This window comes from Scomber japonicus, chromosome 1 (assembly GCF_027409825.1).
Source record: "Scomber japonicus isolate fScoJap1 chromosome 1, fScoJap1.pri, whole genome shotgun sequence".
Lineage (NCBI taxonomy): Eukaryota > Metazoa > Chordata > Actinopteri > Scombriformes > Scombridae > Scomber > Scomber japonicus.
In genome coordinates, this window is record NC_070578.1 from 17,452,611 (window position 1) to 17,472,972 (window position 20,362).

Below are 20,362 nucleotides of genomic sequence, written 5' to 3' on the forward strand. Positions count from 1 at the left end.
TAGTGCTTGATTCTTGTCATCAAGGGAGCAGTAAATTGTACGACGTACTCAGCTCAGCATAGACCAATTAAATGATCTGTCAGGCAGGCAACCAAAGATTAGAAAAACTAACTAAAATTCAAGTCACAGGTCTATGTAAAAGTTGAAGTCTTTCAGCATGAGCTAGACGGGTGAGATTGTGTAAAACTGGTTTCACTGGAAAAAACGTAAAAAGGTGCAGCTGCCAAGTATTTGTGAGATGCGGAGAATTCTGCATGTTTCCAGATGTTGTATGATCTAGAGCTGCTGTGCTGGAATCACAGACACAGAAGGGTTGCTACCTTCTTCAGAGGCACATCTTGTTAGTATTGTGGCTTCTCTCAAGTGATGTCATTTAATCTCATTACTCTTCTTCATGCAACTTCATTGCTCTCTATAGGCATCTGCAGGTGTGGACACAGTTTTAGCCAGCATTACCACATTTTCCCGTACACTGTAGGAGGTCATTTTCCAGTTTTGTAGCATTTAACAAACACAGATTGCTGAATGTTGGTGATTTTGGATCTTAGTTGCAGTCCCTCCAACAAACACTTATTTTTATATTACTGTATTCTTACAGTTAATGTAAATGAACACACTTCACACCCACGGATATTAACACATTCACACAAGTGTTATTTACTGCTAGAACCTTGTGGACATACTTCCTGTGCATGCACTTTCACTCAAAATATTTAGCTAAACCTTTCAGGCTAGTCAGAACTAACTGTATTGAACATTTACACAAAGGGCAAAACATAAAGGTTCAAATCAATGGACTGGTCTGCTCATGGCACCTTGACCCTGCTTTCATTGAGATTTTAAAGAAGTGGTGCTACAAAAGATCTGCAAAGCCCTGTTCAAGCTGTCTGACTCAATGTCTCATTTTTGAAGCTTTCACTGAGGTAAAGGCTCTTAGACGAAAGATTTTGTAAACAGCTTTCCATTTTCTTGAACATTGCTTTGATATTCCTGTTTTATGTCTAATGTACAAAAATCTTGAGGTAAAACTGTCATCTATAAAAGGAAAATTCTGAAGCACAAAACTCCCACAGAAAAGCTTGTCTTTAAATCAATGTGCTGATGTGAGCTATGATAACAAACTCCTGATCTGCCAGGATCTGATGGGAGTTTCATCATATAAAAGCCAAAAAATCTGTCAAGTCTCTGTGAAATGCTAGAAATACAGTTCATGATTTCCTCTCATTTCTTTAACTGTAAAAATGCTGCTTTATTTGATTGTTTTTTGTTTTACTCATGTTTTTTTTTGCCTTGTTTGGTTTAGGGTGTTATCAAGTCAACAATACTACTCACACAATGACAGAAACAGGTTTGAGAATGAAATTAGATTTAAATCAATCTGTATTGAATCATAACATTTTAGTACAAAAACAACATTTAGAAAAGACAAAGTACAATTTACACATAAATCCATTTGTTTTTCGTCACTGAACTGGGCTTCTTCAACAATGTAAATGCATCATTTTATACATCATCACAGTTACAATGAGAGGTGAGTCTGCTGAGGAAGCACCTTTAACCTCAGTGCTTTAAAAATACAGTGACCACTTCCTGTCATGCCTATCAGTGTAAACTTCCTCTGACTGTCAGCGACTGCTCCTCCAGTCAGGTACAAGCTGAAAGTTTATGTGCAACCTAAGTGGTCCAAATATAAATAATTGTGCAGACAACAAGTATTAATCTGTTATATCAGGAGATGCATTTGAGTTTTTTAATGCCTGTGGGTGTAGTTACAACCCCCCTCAGGCCATTTTAGAGGCACTGATTTACAAGCTTACATTGAACTATTTTTATTGGATTTGTTTAAATATGTAAAGAACAGAAGATATTTGGCATACACCTGTGATGCCACGTGTTATTTCTCAGAGAGTTTATGATGATTGTTGTGTTCAGGTGCAGAATTCAAGGCAACCATGATGTCCAATTTCTTTCTTTTTTTTTAAACTGTCTCCAAGGAGCAAAAACAAATCTACTGTGAGCTTTCACAGTGAGAACTGTGTTTACACTCATCCACAAAAAGAAGAAATTACATATTACCATACACTTAATTCTATTTTAATTTAATTGGCATCTAAACTGAAGGTTCAAACTGTGTACTTGTCCTCTCCTTGCCTTTGGGCTTTGTGGTAATGGGTGTAGCTGCCGTAGAGCTCATTGAACACTTCTCTGATGCCCATCTGCAACCCAGCCGTCAGAAATTTGATATCCTGCTCCATACACAGGTCCAGTATCCGGTAGATCCCCTCTGTCAGATGCAGCTTAATGTCCGGTCGCAGAGTAACCTGGAGAGACATTTAAGAGGACAGTTACTAAAAGAGAAGAAAACTGAAGACAAATTGTAAAAGAAGAGGGCAAAAGCAAGAAAGATGAAGTTGAGGTCAGAAAATGTTCATATTTATTTCACAAACTGTGATATCTTTGTTTCACTGGTTAAACTTCCAACATCAGGCTTAGTCAACAAGGCAGTGACTATCCTTCCTGTCTTACACACACCCACTGCCATTCATTTCTCCTTCCCCATTTTCCACATGCACTTTCACAAGATCATCTTTTCCTCTTTCTTATTAAATTAAAAGCAACATGAAATCAAATGTGGCAATTCACATATGGCCTGGAGAGCAGCCTGAGGTAAACACATTGAGCCATAAATTATGTGCCAGAATATAATTATTCTGGCACATAATTTATTTAGACCTAAATACATAATTTAGAGCTAAATATTCATGTAGTTCTCACAATTAGCTTTAAAGCTGTAGGTTAGAGTGACATCAAAGGACAGACATCTTCATGCATACTGGCTTAATGTATGTTAATGCAAATGTTAAGGGCGGACTATAAAGGAGCAATGCTGATGCTGATGATCAATGAATTACTGCTGTTTGGAAGCCAAAGAAGAGACAGGGTCAAATGTAACAGATGGTTGGTTATTGGTTAGAGAAATACTGCCAAAGCCATCAGAATGAAGAACTTTCTGAACAGGATCAATTAAAATGAAAAAGGAATGATTACTTTCAACACAGAATTTAGTTAAATGACACAGATTCATAGAACCTGATCTGGTCTACATCTCCTAATAGAAGCAGCAAAAGCCTCTGGAGTCTTACACATAGACATCTACCTGTGTGACAGAAGCTGAACAGTGTGTTCATCCAACTACACAACCAACATCACACCAAGGCTCGCTCTCTTTATCCAACACGCACACACACACACAGAAACATAATACACAAACAACACCTCTTGTGCTCAGTGAACTCTGCAAAACAAGCGAGTACAATACTCAAAAGTGCCCAGTTATTCATCCCTGACACATTATACTCCCACAGGTGTAGGTGTTACAGCACCATGACCTGATGATCTGTTCAGTAGGCTGGACCGCAGTCCTTTGACATTCATCGTTACAAAGAGTGTGAAGACGATGGCCGCTCTGTCCTGCTGACTGTATTTGTTAAATGATGAAATAAAACCTGCCTCTCCTAATGACAGGTTTCACATGAGGTTTTTTTGAACAAACAAAGCTGGGTTTTCAGATATGTGGAGCAGTAGTTTACTAAAGTTACAGTTAGTGGTGCACCTAACAATTAACAAATACCTGGTATTGTTATTATACCTGAATCAGTGTGACCGACAGTGAACAGGAGCCCAGTGGTAGCGCACTGCTGTGTGATGAACCCAAAGTGATGTTTATATCTGTGGTACAGAGCTACTTCTGTGGCCTACCAGTCCTCAGTGGTACCTGGAAGCTGATGAGTCACAGTCTTTACCCCAAACACTTTTGCACTTGTCACTTAAAGCTGGTTTGCAAAACTGTACAAATGCTATTTTTATTCATACTAAAAAACAGCATAAGGCCCCTGTGGTTTACGCTTTACTGTGCCATCAGCTCTTGAGTAAAAAAAGGTGACCAGGCAGAGACACTGGTCTAAGTGTTCACTGACGAGTCTGCTACAATATGAGGTCTTCACTGGAGTCTTGATATCACAACTTCAACTGGTTCAGTTTTGTGTTTCTTATGTCTGTGTTTTTGGGGTAGTTATGTTCAAAATAGACATATTTGGTGGCATTTCACAATCACACTCCTCATTATGGTCAATGTCTCAGTGTAAATCATGCACAATGGTCGTGTACTTCCCTCGGGCAAAATGAACATACATTTCCCAGCCCAACATGATAGTGATGTGTCATTCAAGAGTGCACTGAGGCAGTTTGTGGTTAGATTCCATCTATTGAATTTGAACTGAACATTCACTTCTGCTTTTCCTTGTGATTTTGAGCTACATGCAGTAAGTAAAGATGGCTTCACTACCTACTGTATCTGCAAAATCACATATAATAACATTTGGGGAGATCAATACATATCAATAAAATATTGTTTCCTAATATATAACATTGTGTTTAACTTATTGAAACCTTAACCCAATGTCTCTATCTGCTGCTGTTGTGTCCATTTTCAACTGTGTGAGCATTCATGACATGTTTAATCGAAATAACTACATATTAAAATGCAAGTACAATAAAGTGACATTAAAAATAAGGATTTAAATAGAAAATACTTATTCAGCATGAAGTCATAAAAGCTCAACTGTTGCTTCTGTTGTGTTCTGGCCTAATAACACATGGCCACTGCATGGAAAGTTCAGTTCAGGCTAAGAGCCATTAGAAACCGTCCTGACACAGAAAAGCTAAATCACCCCGGACTTACAAAGAGGTCCATCTCTTTAAAAGGCCCCATTAAAAGCACAATAAAAATCCAATTTTAGGAATATTAGATTACTCATGCAGAGCTAAAAGAATCCCCAAATCCTCTTCCTCACTCTTTCTGTCCATCTGTCCGTCCATTCATGCAGTCTGTCTGTCTGTCTGCTACTTTCATGTCTTCCTCTCTGCTGGAAAATGCTGAGTCAGGCTGGCGTCATGTTAAGTACAGTCTGGTAGCAGAGAGGAGTTGTGTTCACAAACCAGACGTGACTCACTGCTTTGAGGGAACATCCAACCCAAAGCTTCATTCCAGTACATTGGAGTTACAGTAATCCTGGACCTGTTCACTGAGATTTGCAAACATTTACAATCTGGCCAATGGAAACCCTTCTCATCTCTGTTTCTGAGCGTCAGCATCTCCGTCACTCTGCTCAGCTCAACACAGCACCAGCAGACAAACTAGACTGGATCAAAGGATCAGCTGGGATCCTGCCGCTTCATTCATATATGTGTGTGTGTGTGTGTGTGTGTGTGTGTGTGTGTGTGTGTTTGTGTGTGTGTGTGTGTCACTCACAGCTGTAGAAAATAACCAGGCATGACAGATGGTTTTATATGAGGAACTCTGTTGACTCTGTATAATACTATGACTGTTTGTGCATATGTTGACACTCTCATTGCTCTGTCACCAAGCTGTAACATCATCACAGAGAGTCATTTTCCAATGTGAATATTTAGCAAAATAAGACAGATGAACACTTAAAATGTGTGTTTGTACCTTCTGCAGCTCTGTGACATACTCGGCCACCATGAAGGCCGACAGTGTGGTGAAGCTCTCGGCAACAGCAGCAATGTGAGAGTACATCCTTTCAATCAGTCTGGAGCACTGCAGATACACTTCACTGTCTGGACCTTGAGAAAAAAAAGAGACAGATGTTACTTCATTAACCTGTTTACTTGTGGAAACTTGAGTTTAGAGTAAACATAGAGCATTATGCCAGAGACTTAATGTTTTGGCAGTTTCCTCCAGGCTTTTGAGTTGCTTCAATTTCAATAATGATGTTGCTATACAACACTGTAATTGCACTATCTGACTTAAATGATTTTTTTTTTCAAGCTAAGGTAATACATCAACTTGGAAGCCATGAGGAAATTGGGTTATTAGTGGAGCGGAAAATAGGATTGGATACTTCAACAACTTGCTAAAACAGCACTCCTGTTGACTCTTGTTCACTCATTTCTATGATGACTATGTAGCGATTTCTGCCACAGATGCCAGCAGTTTGCATTGAATTTAGACTGAAATATGCATCCAGACTGTCAGTGTTCCCTGTCCCAACATCTTTCTGGCAGGCTGCTGCTGCAAAGAAAAGATCAAGCTCTGCAAACAGTATTGAAATGCTAAAGTGTTCTTGGGCATGACTCCCTACACATCAGTGCCACGACCATTGAAGTCTCTCAGGAGAAAATAGTAGAAAGATACATTTTCCTTTTGAAATCAAAAAGAGGATAAAAGTGAAGTTCAAGTTCAGTATTAACTACTTTTCTCCTAATCTGTTACATTTTAAGAAGATACTAAACCCTGTGCAAAAACAATGTAGGCAAAGTAAGTCACTGACATTAAATGAAAATAAAAGTAACACCAGACTTTCATAAGAGGTCCCTATTACTTCCTATCTCAGTGTGGTCTTCATCAGCAGGCCTTGCCTGATATCAGACACAATTGCCAACTTGACTTGAAAGGTCTGGACCCAGAAAATAGTAGCCTGGGTATACCCATGCTCTCATGTTAAGTTAGCATGGCCACCAAGACAAAAATTTTGCCTGAGATAGGGAACCAATCACAGAACGGGGAGGCGGACTCAAGACTGAGCGACTCGGTTTACATCTAGCATGGCGGCCCCGGAGGTGCAGCAACTGTTTGAAGCAGCAGTAGATTGTGTGCTAAATACATTGGAAGGCCAGTTCACTTTAAAAATAGAACAAAAACTTGTTCGTTCGCGTTACATGATTTTCCCTTCATAAAAAGGACGTGTTCGCACGGCTCCCTACATGCTCTGAATACGTCATCGTCTATCATTGATATGATTGGCTGTAAGTTTGTCCAGTAACGTACAGAAACATTTGATTGACATTCATTGATCCCGCCTCAAATACGAGAAAATGAACGGCCCCTCGCCAGACCCTACCTCAATCTCACATGAGATCGAGATGTGGTCTGGTGTTAGCCAGGCAGAAAATAGCCCATCAAGTACCCAATTCTCCAAGCACACAGACACAACCTTTGCACAGACAAAATTGTAATGTTTCTCTCCAAGCCAATAGCTGTTTCTCTACTTGTCTGAACCTGTATGTGTTACCTGTGTCACTATCTCCTCTCTGCCGACCCTCATGCATGACGGATGCCAGCAGACGATGAAAGACATTCAAGAATGACGGAGCTGCATTCAGCATCACCTGGACACACACACACAGAAGAATACAGTTATAAAACATGCTCCTTATTAGGAAGTAGAATCAACCTGTATTGTTTGCTGGATGGTCATAATGGCACCTTTTGTTTCCTCTGCTTTTAAATTAATGTGAAATTTTATGTATTTCTTAATTAGTATTTCCCACAGTAATAGACACTGGTAAAAACAGGGGGAAAAAAAAAAACTAGGAGGACATCAAATATTGACTTCACTGTGTATGAATAACGCTAACACACAGCTCTTATACAGAAGGTCGATACTGTCAAAAGAACTTCCACTTTGCCAGACCCACAAATTCATCCAGAAGTTTACTTCAAATTCAGACAGAGATTCAACTGTTTCCAAAAAACAAGGTTAGGTTGAGTGATGGGACAAAAATGAGAAAAACTGATGAATATTTCAACAGCAAGTGAGACAGTGTGTGGGAGTTTGTCTCATTTTTATTCAAGTTTTGTCTTCCTCCCACACACCTGTCACATATTCAGGTGTGCGGAGACCTTTTTCAATAGTTTGGGGTTGGATTACGGGGAAATGTATATAAAATGATTCAGAAAATATGCAGAACATTTCCACCTGGTGTAACCAGTGAAGGCATAAAAAACTGTCTTGGGTTTGAAGATTTCATTCTGTAAACATCAAACAGCTTCAATGAAGCCTCGCAGGAGACATAAAGTGTATAAATGTGATGTTGTCATACAGTGCAGTAAAATGTGTTTTTACTGACTTTAAATGAAACGTTTTAGAGTGTCAGAGACTGAAAAGAGAAACATTTTTATGATTAAACTATCCTTCAGTTCATCGATCACATCATTTTCACTGCTTGAGCTGTAACAGAGCAGCCATAAACGTACAGCTCTGAAAATGAGTGATGTAAAAGTTGGATTCCCACAAGAGCTATGTTTGCGGCTCTGGCTCTGGCTCTGGCTCTCTCTCTCTCTCTCTCTCTCTCTCTCTCTCTCTCTCTCTCTCTCTCTCTCTCTCTCTCTCTCTCTCTCTCTCTCTCTCTCTCTCTCTCTCTCTCTCTCTCTCTCTCTCTCTCTCTCTCTCTCTCTCTCTCTCTCTCTCTCTCTCTCTCTCTCTCTCTCTCTCTCTCTCTCTCTCTCTCTCTCTCTCTCTCTCTCTCTCTGTTCGAGGCCTATAGCGGGCTGAGGGAGGGGTAAATACAGAGAGAGAAACGAAGGGGAGATGATGTCACCAGCTGTAGTCAGTAATGGTTTCCATCAACCCAAACCTGCTCTATGCCAACCTACACCCCATGCCAGCTCCCCTACCTCTCCACCCTCCACCACTCCACTTCCTCCCTCCTCTCTTGTCCTATCACATCTCTCCAGCTCACTCCCCTCTTCTCTACTTTGTCCTTAAACCTCCCTTGTGTATCACATTCCAGTCACATCTTACTCTTTTGTTCTCCATCTCCTCTCTTTATCACTTATGTCTTTACTCGTTGCTCTTCCCCTATAAATGTACTCTCCATTCAGCCCCCCTCCCTCCTTCTCTGCTGGTCTACTTTGCCGCTGTCTTCTGTCCTCACAAACATCTGATATCAGTTAGCTGGCTTTTGCCCCGTTTTATTCGGTGCAGCTGGCCCATCTCAGTCCCACTCTGTCACAGTTTCTGAGCTAAAAAAACTATCAACATTTCAGAAAGTGAGAAAGTAAAAGAATTATCACGTTAACACTATTTGAGCATGAATAAAGCTGGTCGTCAGTGGATTGGAATGTGGATTCATTTTAAAGGTTTTACATTTCTTGGTGTCTTGCTATGGGAGAAACTATTTAGATCTTTTGACACAAAACACACACAAAAGCTTAAAATGTGAACATTGTGTGGTTTTTGTGCAGCTGTAGCACAACTCTGGTGAGCTGCAATATCCTTTGGTTTAAAGCGACATTCCTCTGGGACATCATGTGGGTTCAGCAGAGTCTGAGGCACATACCGCCTCAATTCTCTGCAAATCATGGATCTAAACAGCAGCCTTGACTTCAAATTACCTTCATTACAGCTCACTGTAAAAACCTTCACAAAGAAATTTAAATGTGAGAAAAAAAACTGCACATTATGCACACTGAGGTCTTTCTGTGATGAGTTTTTATGTTCTCCCTGTGTTTGTCCATTGACGTATTTTGACTTCGGCAATGTTGTAAAATTGCTTTAATTATAGCTTTCCAGAAATGAAAATGTGTATTTAAACCTGCAGAACTTTTACATATAAACGAACATTCTTTACATTCAAACCCTTGACACATGAGTTCACGCAATGCTGATTAAGCCCATCACCAGCAGATACATTTCACAGTATGCTGAAGATTTCAATGTGTCAGGTTTGACATCCTGTACAGGCCAGATGAAAGCATACTGCGTGTGCTCAGAGTGCAGAGCTATCATGCTAGAGACATCAGGCAGACTTTTGGTTAGCTCTCTGCTAAATGAATGGGGATAAAATAATTGAATCATGTGGCTCTTCTAAACTTTTCAGATGTTACTGGATTGAAGAGATCAAATTTTGATGAGATGAGTCATTTTGTGTGCGTTGTGTAACACTCAAAACTGTTTATTGGCTGTTTTACAGCCACAACAGAAGTGAAAGAGTAGGCTACAGCAGAGGATATGACATAAGCACATGTCCAAAGTGTTGTTGTAATTACTCTCACTGCCAGAAGAGGGAGACAAAAGTCTTGCGATATAGAGGTAAAACATTTTAACGAATTAATGACTTAACAACTCTGCTGGTTTGGTCTTCATATTATATGATTTTTATCTTGTGTGTAAATATCCTCTGAAAGTATCTACAATCATCACATCAATGTTCAAAATAAAGACAAGTAATCACAACTGAGATGTTGATTAATTGTCAGCATTGTCCAGTCTTGCCCAGTTTGTTCCATTAATTGTGTGTGTGTGTGTGTGTATATGTATATATATATATATATATATATATATTTCTTTGAACATAAACCCAAATCAGAATGAAAACAAAACTTTTTTTGAAGTGGCGTACACTCACAAGAAATGCTTCCTTTTTTCATATATCATACCCATTCACTCCCTCCCTCCCCACGTCTGCCTCTTCTTACCTGAGGATGACACTGGATGATGGCAAACAGCGCCTCATGAACGGCAAGAAATGCTGAATGGTAGACGACCGGGGTTAAGTGGTCAAGAGGCACTGACTGAAGAGCCCCAAGGATCAAGATCACGTGATGAGGGTTGGTGAAGAGACCCTCTCCTTGACGCAGCAGTGATGTCATTGATATTACCACAGGGATGGTAAAGTTCAGGGTCAGAGAGATGTCATCACTGGATGATCTTACTAGAAACTGTAACACAGAGAAATGTGCACACAGATGTTAGAAAGTCTGCCATATTGTGCTATTTTCATTTCAACTTCTAAAAGGTTTCTGAAAGTAATTAATTTAATGCCAAAATAAAAATAAGGAAACTGACAAAAAGATCATGATGACAAAATGTTTTGGATATTACTTTGTTATCAACTCAAGACATGTTGTAAGAGGGCTACATGTAGAAAAAACCTTTAAAAACACTGCACTGAATTATATATAAAAATATAATTATTTCACATTAATATTTGACATTGATTTTAGATCATTCAAGACTTTTGAATTGCGTAAAAGAGTGTGAGAGAACTACAGAAATGACAAATGACAGGCATATGGATATAATGAGTGTGGGTAACAGAGGAAAGAACATTTCCGTGTGTGTATGTGTGTGTGTGTGTGTGTGTGTGTGTGTGTGTGTGTAGTATGGCTGTGTTGTCTGTGCTCCACCCAGCAGGCTTGATGGAAAACATATTGATTAAAAGACCCTGCCTCGAAAATCACAATGAATAGACATTCCAGCATAAATCAGCAGACTGTGATTGTCATTTTGGCTGCTGAATCACTCCAGACAACTTTCACATTTACTTCCAGCATGCTGTAACTAAACATTTACTGATGTAGGGCCTAAGAACAAACTGTAAAATACTTGCAGCAACAGCATGGCACTGTTCCCTGCTTGTCCTAACACAGCTGTCGTTTTACTAGGCACTTCAGATTTCTGGTTTTCCTCCTGACTGCACTTGAAAAGAATAATTATTTCAATCACATGAATCTCAAAATGCTGCCATTGTGTTGGCAGTAAGGAATACTTCTCTCTGGCAGGTGCACTTCCGACTTTTCTCTGAGTGCAGCCATTAACACAAAGCTAGCTTCAAAGGGGTGTGTTTTGTAAATATTAGGCAGTATATCTTCTCTCCAGTGATTTTAAACTAGATATGTTCATTGTAGTAATGAACTGAGTGACACAATACACTTTCAATTCTTCTAGGTTGGAGGGCAGCTCCTCTTGCCAGGCCGGCTCCTCCCTACCTATTCAATGGTAGCAGAGAAACTAATCTTGATTATATACACTTCTCCTCATTGCTATAAATTAGGTTTTCAATCCAGTAGTAGTAGTCTGCAGTCACTGAAATACTGTCTCTGCTTCTGAGGTTTGGATTTGGACATTTTCAGCACCATTTTCAGTCAGTATGAATCCAGTCTGAAATGATTGGCTTAGTGCATATAATGAAACTATTGCATTAGCCTCAGAAACATCTCATCTTAAAAACATGATACTCTTGGTGCAAGTGCGTGTACATGTCTGTGAATGTGTGTGTGTGTGCGACTTTCCTTGTATTTACTGTCATTTTTTTGTGTGTGTACACCTAGGAAGTGAGGATATTTTAGGAAACTGATGACACTTTGGCCAATCCTCACTTTCTGACACACCTTCAAAGAGCTGTTTGAGGGTCCAGACTTGGTTTGAGGTTTAAGGTAAGAATTGGGTTTAGGGTCAGTTTAGGGTCAGTTTAAGGACTGAGATTAGGCATTTAGTAATGATGGTTAAGGTTAGGGTAAGGGGCTGGGAAATGCAATGAGTCAATGAGTGTCCTCAGTAAGATGGCTATACAAACAAGTGTGTGTGTGTGTGTGTGTGTGTGTGTGTGTGTGTTTCAGACTGGTCTCAGTGGTAACATCATGATCCTGTCAGTGCTTTACAAAGGAGGCCTTCTGATGGCCAACCAGCACATGACTGTGGGAGAGCTCTCATCGTTCCTCATGTACACCTTCTGGGTGGGCATCAGTGTCGCAGGTAATACACTCTCACACATAGATTATTGCACACTTTCCTATTTTATGAACTTCCTTATCCATGCTGTTAATGTCTGAGTTTGGTGTGCTGGTCATGTGGTAGCTAAAAGCTCTTTCTGTGTGATGTGCAGGTCTGAGTTCATTCTACTCTGAGCTGATGAAGGGTTTTGGTGCAGGAGCCAGACTGTGGCAGCTGATAGACAGAAAGCCTGAGTTTCCTCAAAATGGTCTGTGTGTGTGTGTGTGTGTGTGTGTGTGTGTGTTTCTCACCACCATAGCAGATATGATCTGTGGTGCAATGAGCCACAGAGCTTTAGAGCAGGGTTCAGGTAACTGACAACAGGAAAGCAGTTTTATGATGATTACTGCAGATAGCACCTCCTGGAGCAAGTAAAGGAGGAGATGGAGAGAGAGAACTGTTAATTTGGCAGACACATAATGCAGCCACAAATCTGATTAATACTTTTTCCACAGAATATGAATTTCTCAAGAAAGCTTCGCATAATAAGATAACAGAGTCATAAAACATGTGAAAGAAAAACTGATCCGTTTATGTAAGTGTGATGCAACATGTTACAATAGGAGTGTACAAATTTAATATCAGCCTCACCCTGTAGTTTCCAGCCCGCAGCTTGCCAGTGTCCAGCCCTTCTCTGATCATCAACAGCAGCAGGTTGAACTGACTTGTGGTGCTCTTCTCCACCAGGTGGCGCAGCAGCTCCTGCACAGGCGGCTCTAACTCACATAAATCAGTTGCAGACAGCCAAGGAGCTAAAGGAGTAAAATGATGACTCATTAAAACAAAGTAATCCGTGGTGGATTTTATTGAATTGTGTTCCTAATATTTTGTCCACTCAATTAACATACATGAGCAAGGATAAATATTAGAAAAACTTCTGAATATAATGTACCCCAGTAAACCACCACCAACCACTACAACCTCAATAATGAACATAAAGTAGAATTATCACTTTCCTGACAATGTCAACAAAAACTGAAAATGCATAAGCTTCTTGAAAGTACAATTTCTGTCAGAACTGTTGTGCTGGATTGCATTAGATTGCAGAAGTGTTCCTAATGAAGCGGCTGAGGAGCGTATATGCATATGTGTATACAAATAGGCCGACTTTGGCTTCAAGGGTAACAACTATATTAAATATATTGTCATATTTGTGTAGCTACTTCAACATAAGTGCTAATTTTCCAGAGCTGACATGGAAAAGATTAAATATGATGAGTTATAAACTTATGTTAATATGCTGAGGGGATTTCACAGGTCAATTATACATTGTGTCCATCTACCTGTCAGCAGCCTGTGCACATTCTGCAGTGTTTGAATGTACAGCTCATCCAATTCATTTCCTCCCTTCTTCTCCTCTTCTCGCTCCTCCTGCCTCTCTTGTCCCGTCCTCTGCACTGCTCGGTAGAAGGCTGACAGGAAATGGAGAGATGCAACCAGGAAGTCCATGGGTCTGGGGGCAGAGCTGATTTCTTTATGGATTTGCTGGCAGAAACCTCGATAGAGGGTGATATGACCCAAGGTCAGCTGGGTACCGCCCTGCTTCTTCTCCTCCTCCACCGACAGTATAGACAGTTCACAGTTCAGCATGACGGTAACAACTTCCACAATGAAAGCCTGACTGAGGATGCTGGCTGGCTGACCGACAATCTGCGTCTTGAGGACAGACTCGACAGCTGGTCCCAGTGAAGCAGTTGTTCTTGCAAGCATCTGAATCAAAGTTTGATCCATTGTTTTGCTTCTTCCCAGGTGAGAAGTCATTGTCTGGGAGAAAGAGGTCAATGATGTCAGCAGAAGAGGAATGGACTGAACAGATGCTCCAGGATCTGGCCTGCTTGCCACTTCCTTGTTGGTAAGATAAGAGGCAAACTGCTCCAGATTGAGGCGAACGCTGCTGTTTCTGACTATAATCAACTGGACCAATGATCCAATGAAGCCCTGTACTGCTTTGATCAAATCCAACCAATCAGAACTACTTGTGGAGCAAAATCTTCCACTGTGGCTATGCCAGAGAAGAGAGGACACCACAGCCTGCAGCAGAGTGCCGCCATGGATGAGCTTCAAAACGCCTTGGAAGTTTTTACCCTCCAGGAGACAAGTAAGAATTCTGAGCAGCTTCTCTAGGAATACAACACCATCTCCAGAGGCAGGCGGATCTGTGGTCATCTGGTCTGAATGACAGGAGGTGGAAGAGAGCATGAAGAGAAGGAGGAGGAAAATGAATGAGAGATCCTCAGAGCTCATCCCATCTGGGCTTAGGTTTGTTAAGATTTGGAGTAAGTTTACCAGCTCTTTGGTCTGTTTGTCAGTCAGCAATACAGACACCTCTCCAGTCTTAGAGGATGTTAATATATCCTCAACTATAGTCTCTTTTTTCACCAGTGTGGACAAAGGTTGACCTTGTCCTTGCCCTTTCACTCCTTCCTGAAATGCCAAGAGCGTAGGACAAACCTTGGGTGTATGTGCTGCCACAAAAACACTAAAAATCCTTTGTGTGAGGGAACTAACTGTGGCAGAGAACAGTGATGGCAACTCAGGCAGAATGGAGCTTTGGAGAAGCTGTGAAGATAAGAGGGAAACAGTCAGACAGCCGTCTTTGCCTCTCTCCGTCTGTCTGCTGAGCAATGATCCAACAAGTACGTTTGCTATGTAGCCTACATCTTCTCCGTTCAGGTAGGGAGCAAGCAAAGGCAAATTGGACGTGAGAAGATACCAGTGAGCAACTGGGTAGGAGCTGGCATTCACACTATCTATCTGCCCGCCCCATACCTGCTCTCCATCCAGACTCACCTCAAGCTCCTCTTTAGCTAAAATAAACAGGGCTGCCTTGTTTAGCAGTGCTGCTGTGCTTTGTTCTGCGACTAAGGGGGTATCTAACAGGGCTTTCTTCATCTGTTGCAAAGTGAGGAGTTTGAGCAGCAGACAGCTCATGGGGCTGCAGGAGAGGGAGACGACAGAGTCTTCTACCTCACAGGATAGAAGACCCTCTATACGTGTCAGGAGAGATCGGTCTTCAATCTCACTTCCAGCTGCAGTCGGGGCTGAGTCAAGAGATGTGTATTTGCTACAGTGAATATGAAAGAGTGTGTCTACTTCCACCCAGGTGTATCTGAGGAGGAGAGCAGCCTCCTGTATCTTCTGCTCCCACATTTTCCTCATTTCAGAGTCTGATGCCTTCTGTGACTCTTTGTGGCCCAAATTCTTTTTGCCTTTTCTCTGGGTTTTCAAATTTGTTTTTACAGCCTTTTTTTCTGCTGACAACAGCTGCAGCAAATCCTTGACTACTCGCTGCATCTCCTCCATCAGGCCATGACTCTGTCTGACTAGAGGAAGAGGAGAGGCATTATCAAGAGTCTTCAAGCTAAATAAAACAGCATGAAGGAGCTGGCTGAGAGAGAAGAGCTTCAGGGATGCACAGTCTCTCTCCTGGTCCATCTTTACTTCATCATCTCCTCCTCCATCAATCTCCATCTTCTCTGCTTCTCTGTTCTCCTTCACCAGGTCAGGTAGAATATACTTCCTGATGCTCTCCAACACTAATGAGCAGATCTCCAGACCCTGGGAAGCAGGTGTATCCAGAAGACAGGTCCTGAGGGAGCTGGAGATCCCTTCAGACAGCAGAGGGGGTCGAAGGTCGTCCAGAGCTGGCTGACAGATCACAGAAAGGAGCTCTGAGAAGAGACGCGGCAACTGGCGGAGCTTGGTGTAGGTCTGGAGGAGGCTACACAACGTGAGCTGTTGGAGGAACAAACATATAAATAAAAATATTTAATTACTAGTGCTGTTGCAAATTGCAAATGAACAATAAAATATAAGACTGATTGAATCGAGACCTGTCTGGCCCGTTGCACACGTGCTTCCATGCAGTCAGCGTTAACCCAGGCTGAAGACAACAACTGGTCCAGGTCTGGTTCAAGAATGAGATGGTTGAGACTCAATAGGACTTTCAGACAGCGGTACCATGCTGGAATGCTGAAAGACAAAATGTTACATGTGTAGAATGTTACTTAACTCTAAATCCAAATCCAGAGTTTTTATTACAACAATTACTTAGAACACAAACAAGGAAGTGGTGAACACTGGACATTACCTTGGCTGTGCTTGATTGAAGAACATTTGTCCCAGCGCTCTGTAAAAATTGAGCTGCACCTCTTTGTGTCTTATCCTGTCTGCTGCTACATTGTAAATATCAGCTGACAGAGCCTGGCTCAGCAAGGACTCTACAGCCAGCAGGGCCAGGCTCCAGCTTTCTGGGGAACAGGGAGAGTCAGGGGGAGACTCAGTGGACACAGAGACTGACTGATCAGCTTTGTCAGATGAGGGTGAGTGTCCATCCAGACCAACATCCAAGGCCGGGACCAATCTAGTGAGAAAGTAGAAACACAGCATCCTCTGCTCTTCCTCATTCTCTCTGCTGCCTTTTCCGTAGCTTTCAAGAAATAGCTTAAACAGCAGAGAATATGAGTTTGACTTCACCGAGTAGTGTAGCGATGGCTCACAATAGCCCTGGGCGCTCAGTTTGCAAAGTATAGCACTGACTGGCTTCAAGGGGCCTTTTGCCCCTCCAGGACCACGCTTCCCAGAATCTTCTTTGGATGGAAGAAGCTCCTCCTTGTAGGATGTCAGATGCTCAGAGGGGAAGAGAGCTAAATGAATGATGGACTCTATCTTGACACGGATGTCTCTACACAGCTGCTGACGGAGACGCAGATGTGTGTGAGAAGGCGCATGTTCACCAGAGGTCAGCAGGTGTCTGAGTAGCACTAGTGGCTGGATCAGCTGGTTGGTTACCAAAGAAAAGACTCTGTTGGGATTGGCTTGTTGTCGCTGAACTGATAAATAACACGATAACACTTGGAGCAACACCTCAAACAAATTAGCTGAACTGTGTTTGTCCTTTTGCTTGGAAGGGGCCTTATCAGAATCTAACTGTGGGTGATCTGGAGGTCTTTCAGTGATCAGCTCAGTTTGAGAAGTCTCCAAATCGCTACCAGGTTGAGTGACCACCGGCTGTTGTAGCTCACGGCAAGCAAGGGAGCAGAGCTTGGCTAGCAGATCGACTATGAGCTCATACTTGGTGGTAAAGACAGATGAGAGAGCGGGAGAGGAGAGAACGCCCCGACACACGCTCAGTAGAGTGGATACACTCACTGGAGGCCCAGTAGCTGCACGTGAACACTCCTGAAGTCGGTCAAGCAGCAGCTGGAGGCAGACAGGGAAAGAAAGTGTCAGTAGAAATTCCATATTATCATTTTAACTCACACTTCATCTGGAATTATTTCAGCTCAATCACAACTTTTAGAGATACTTAATCTTCGTGAGTATGAATATGCAGCAGCCAGTTTTGTATGTGATTATCAAGTGGACAATCACATACATTACAGTTGTTTATGCAGCTGTTTTTTGTTTTGCTTTTTCCAAGACAGAATAATTGAAAGATGCAACTCCTTTTTCCACAAAAAATTGGTGACTCTAATCAATCACAATCACTGACAGGAAGTTAAGAGGCGATCTCATCAAGTTAAATGACATTTTAGAGCTTTGTTTTTAATGCCACAGGTATTCATAATACACTGTAAGTCTCTCTCTCTCTCTCTGTCTCTGTCTGTCTGTCTCTCTCCCTCCCTCCCTCCCTCTCCCTCTGTGTGTGTTGGGCGTTGCCTCTCAGTTTTCCTGTCCCACCACTCAACCTGAGCACATCTGATCTACTAATCAAACTCTACAAGCCAAAGCAGTATAAAGCCGCAGTTCATCTCTCCAGACTTCACCATATTGTTTAGTCACTAATGCAGTACAGAAGCCAAGTTGTAATCTGCTCGTTTGTTTCTCTGATCTCCTGAACTCTGCTAATCCTGTTTTCTGCCTGAGCTATAGGTTCACCATACTAGATCCCAGGATACCTGCCGCATCAACCTGGTCCTCATCTGTTGTTTGCCAGTTTGGATGGTGGATCCCCTGTCTGCTCTGCCCTGCCTTGCCTTATGCCCCTTTGCCTGCTTCAGTCCTTCACCCTGCGCCACTGCCTGCTCTGCTCCCAGCAGAGAAACTCCCAGCCTTCATTTGCCACAAACTCAAAGAACACTCAGTTAAACCATCAGATCTATCTACAATTTGTGTTACAATGCCCTGCCTTTTAACCATTCCTGTACCACCTGTTTTATGCATGAGTGCTGATGTTTTTCTTTAACTGTGGACACACCTGTGCCATGTTGAGCCTCAGGCTGATGGTCTTGCCCTGCTTGAGAGGAGTGTGAAGTTTCCGGCTATGAAGCAGGTCATCAAGGTAACACCACAGGCCATCCAATACATCTTGGGAGAACCCAACCTTTTGATTATACCACCCTGTCAGGGCATGGGTGCACCAGTCCAACAAGACCTGCAGAGAAAGAGGATCAAGACAAACATGTACAGATGGTAAAAATCCATAATGTGCTTTTTAATTAAACAGATACTGTGCTCTGCTGTTCATCATAAGATAGCACCTTAGAAAGTCCAAATCCCTAAGTGTGGTCAACAAGCATCATCACATGAGGACACACATTATACAACACAACTCAAGCTGTTACCTGTTCCTTGTTGGGCAGCAGGCACTGAGAGGAGATCCAGGCAAAACGTGCCAGCTTCAACTTGTCCTCCCATGGTGTCTGAGGACTCTTCAGTTTCAGATGGATACCTGAGTAGATGGCAGCCATCACTGCAGGAGGTGATGCTTCTCAAGCCTAAAGAGAAGGCGAGTAGAGGAGTCAGTGCTGCAAGGAGGGAATGCAACATATTGATAGATTTAAATGTTGTTCAGATGGACTGGTAATCAGGGTGGCAGTCACTTTATTATAGAGTTACATTAATATTCATGATAATTCTGTATCAGACTGTCTTTTTTTACAGACTGTATATATTTGGGTCCAAGACTAAGACATAAGTCAGTCATGCAGTAAGTGCCCAACGAGGCAGTTTTTTTTTAACAGCACATTTAGTTACAAGTTTCTTCCCCCTCACTGTCACACTTATGAACAGTGAACTCGCTGTGGCACTGTGCAACCCTGGAACACTATAATACACACAAATCTTATACATATATTAACTAAAGTAACATCTCATTTTTTTAAATGATTTATAAACATGTATTATATTAATTATACCAGCACTTTTCAGTTCTTTGTACTATTTGTGTCCGGTTTACAGATCACAGAAACTTTTTCACCTGTATAATTCATTGCTTGTGTTTATTTTTAAAGACTTTTGTTGATATTTTGTGTAAGTACACTGAGAACCACCAGAGCCACATTTATTGTATGTGTAAATATACTCGGCCATTAAAAATGATTCTGCTAACATTACAGTGCAGCTGCAACCACCGACTTAAACAGAGTAAATAATCACAAGACTGGGGAAACAATAAGAGACGTATTTTGTTAATATAGAGACAGATCATCAGACACTTTGAGCTGCTGGGTAAGTAGATCTTATTCCAGCTGCACACACACACATGGCCAGAGTTAACAGCTCCTACAGCCTGACACACACGTGGGTTGACAAACATATTTAGGTTTTACATAGATGACCTTGCTCCTGTGTGAAAACCAAATGTCTTGTCTATTTGATTTCCACATTTTAAAAAAAGCAACTTTAACGCGAACTGCAACCATCTGGATAGCATGTCCCTGCTAACGTAGCTAATGAGCTAATACCGGAGGCTGCTTCTCGTTGGCACACAAGGACAAAAACAATGGAGACTAAAAAATAAAACTACAAATAATAGCTACGTGCAGATAAGTAAACTTCACTCATTTAACTTACGACTTTTCAGCACGTGTCTGCTGTTTTCAGGTGATGAACTTTCAACTTTCAACCCGCCCGCCAGGCAGAAGCAACCGATAGCCGATCTAAATAATCGGCGACTGTCGGCTCCCAAAAGTTACTGTGTGTGTATATGTCTATGCTGCTGTGAACCTAATATCATCTGTTATAAATTATGAATAAATCATATTTAATTGAGTTTTCTG

At 41.6% G+C, this 20,362-nt stretch overlaps 1 protein-coding gene across 2 annotated transcripts; it reads right to left on the reverse strand.

Annotated features, from left to right (window-relative positions):
• Positions 1-1,967: 1,967 nt before the first annotated feature.
• urb2 (URB2 ribosome biogenesis homolog) lies at positions 1,968-20,220 on the reverse strand. 2 transcript variants are annotated; one of them, XM_053316910.1, is made up of 12 exons: positions 20,157-20,220; positions 18,926-19,108; positions 18,559-18,735; positions 16,450-17,561; positions 16,193-16,331; positions 13,643-16,094; positions 12,951-13,111; positions 12,611-12,721; positions 10,283-10,525; positions 7,095-7,191; positions 5,513-5,646; positions 1,968-2,321 (listed from the first exon to the last, which is right to left on the reverse strand). In XM_053316910.1, the coding sequence occupies exons 2-12, from the start codon at positions 19,049-19,051 to the stop codon at positions 2,124-2,126; spliced, it is 4,950 nt and encodes a 1,649-aa protein (XP_053172885.1). In that variant the 5' UTR covers positions 19,052-19,108; positions 20,157-20,220; the 3' UTR covers positions 1,968-2,123. The 2 variants fall into 2 exon arrangements, with proteins under 2 accessions (XP_053172885.1, XP_053172876.1); XM_053316901.1 differs by having other exon boundaries at positions 18,926-19,078; positions 20,157-20,202.
• Between the last annotated feature and the right edge of the window lie 142 nt (positions 20,221-20,362).

What these genes read in the sequence shown, in the direction of transcription:
- urb2 (XM_053316910.1), bottom strand. Translation starts at nt 19,051, where the DNA reads ATGGCTGCCATCTACTCAGGTATCCATCTGAAACTGAAGAGTCCTCAG. An exon ending in TGCTGCCCAACAAGGAACAG is followed by an intron (nt 18,736 to 18,925) that starts GTAACAGCTTGA and finishes CTTTCTCTGCAG; the next exon opens with GTCTTGTTGGACTGGTGCAC. An exon ending in TGCGGGCTGGAAACTACAGG is followed by an intron (nt 12,722 to 12,950) that starts GTGAGGCTGATA and finishes TACTTGCTCCAG; the next exon opens with GAGGTGCTATCTGCAGTAAT.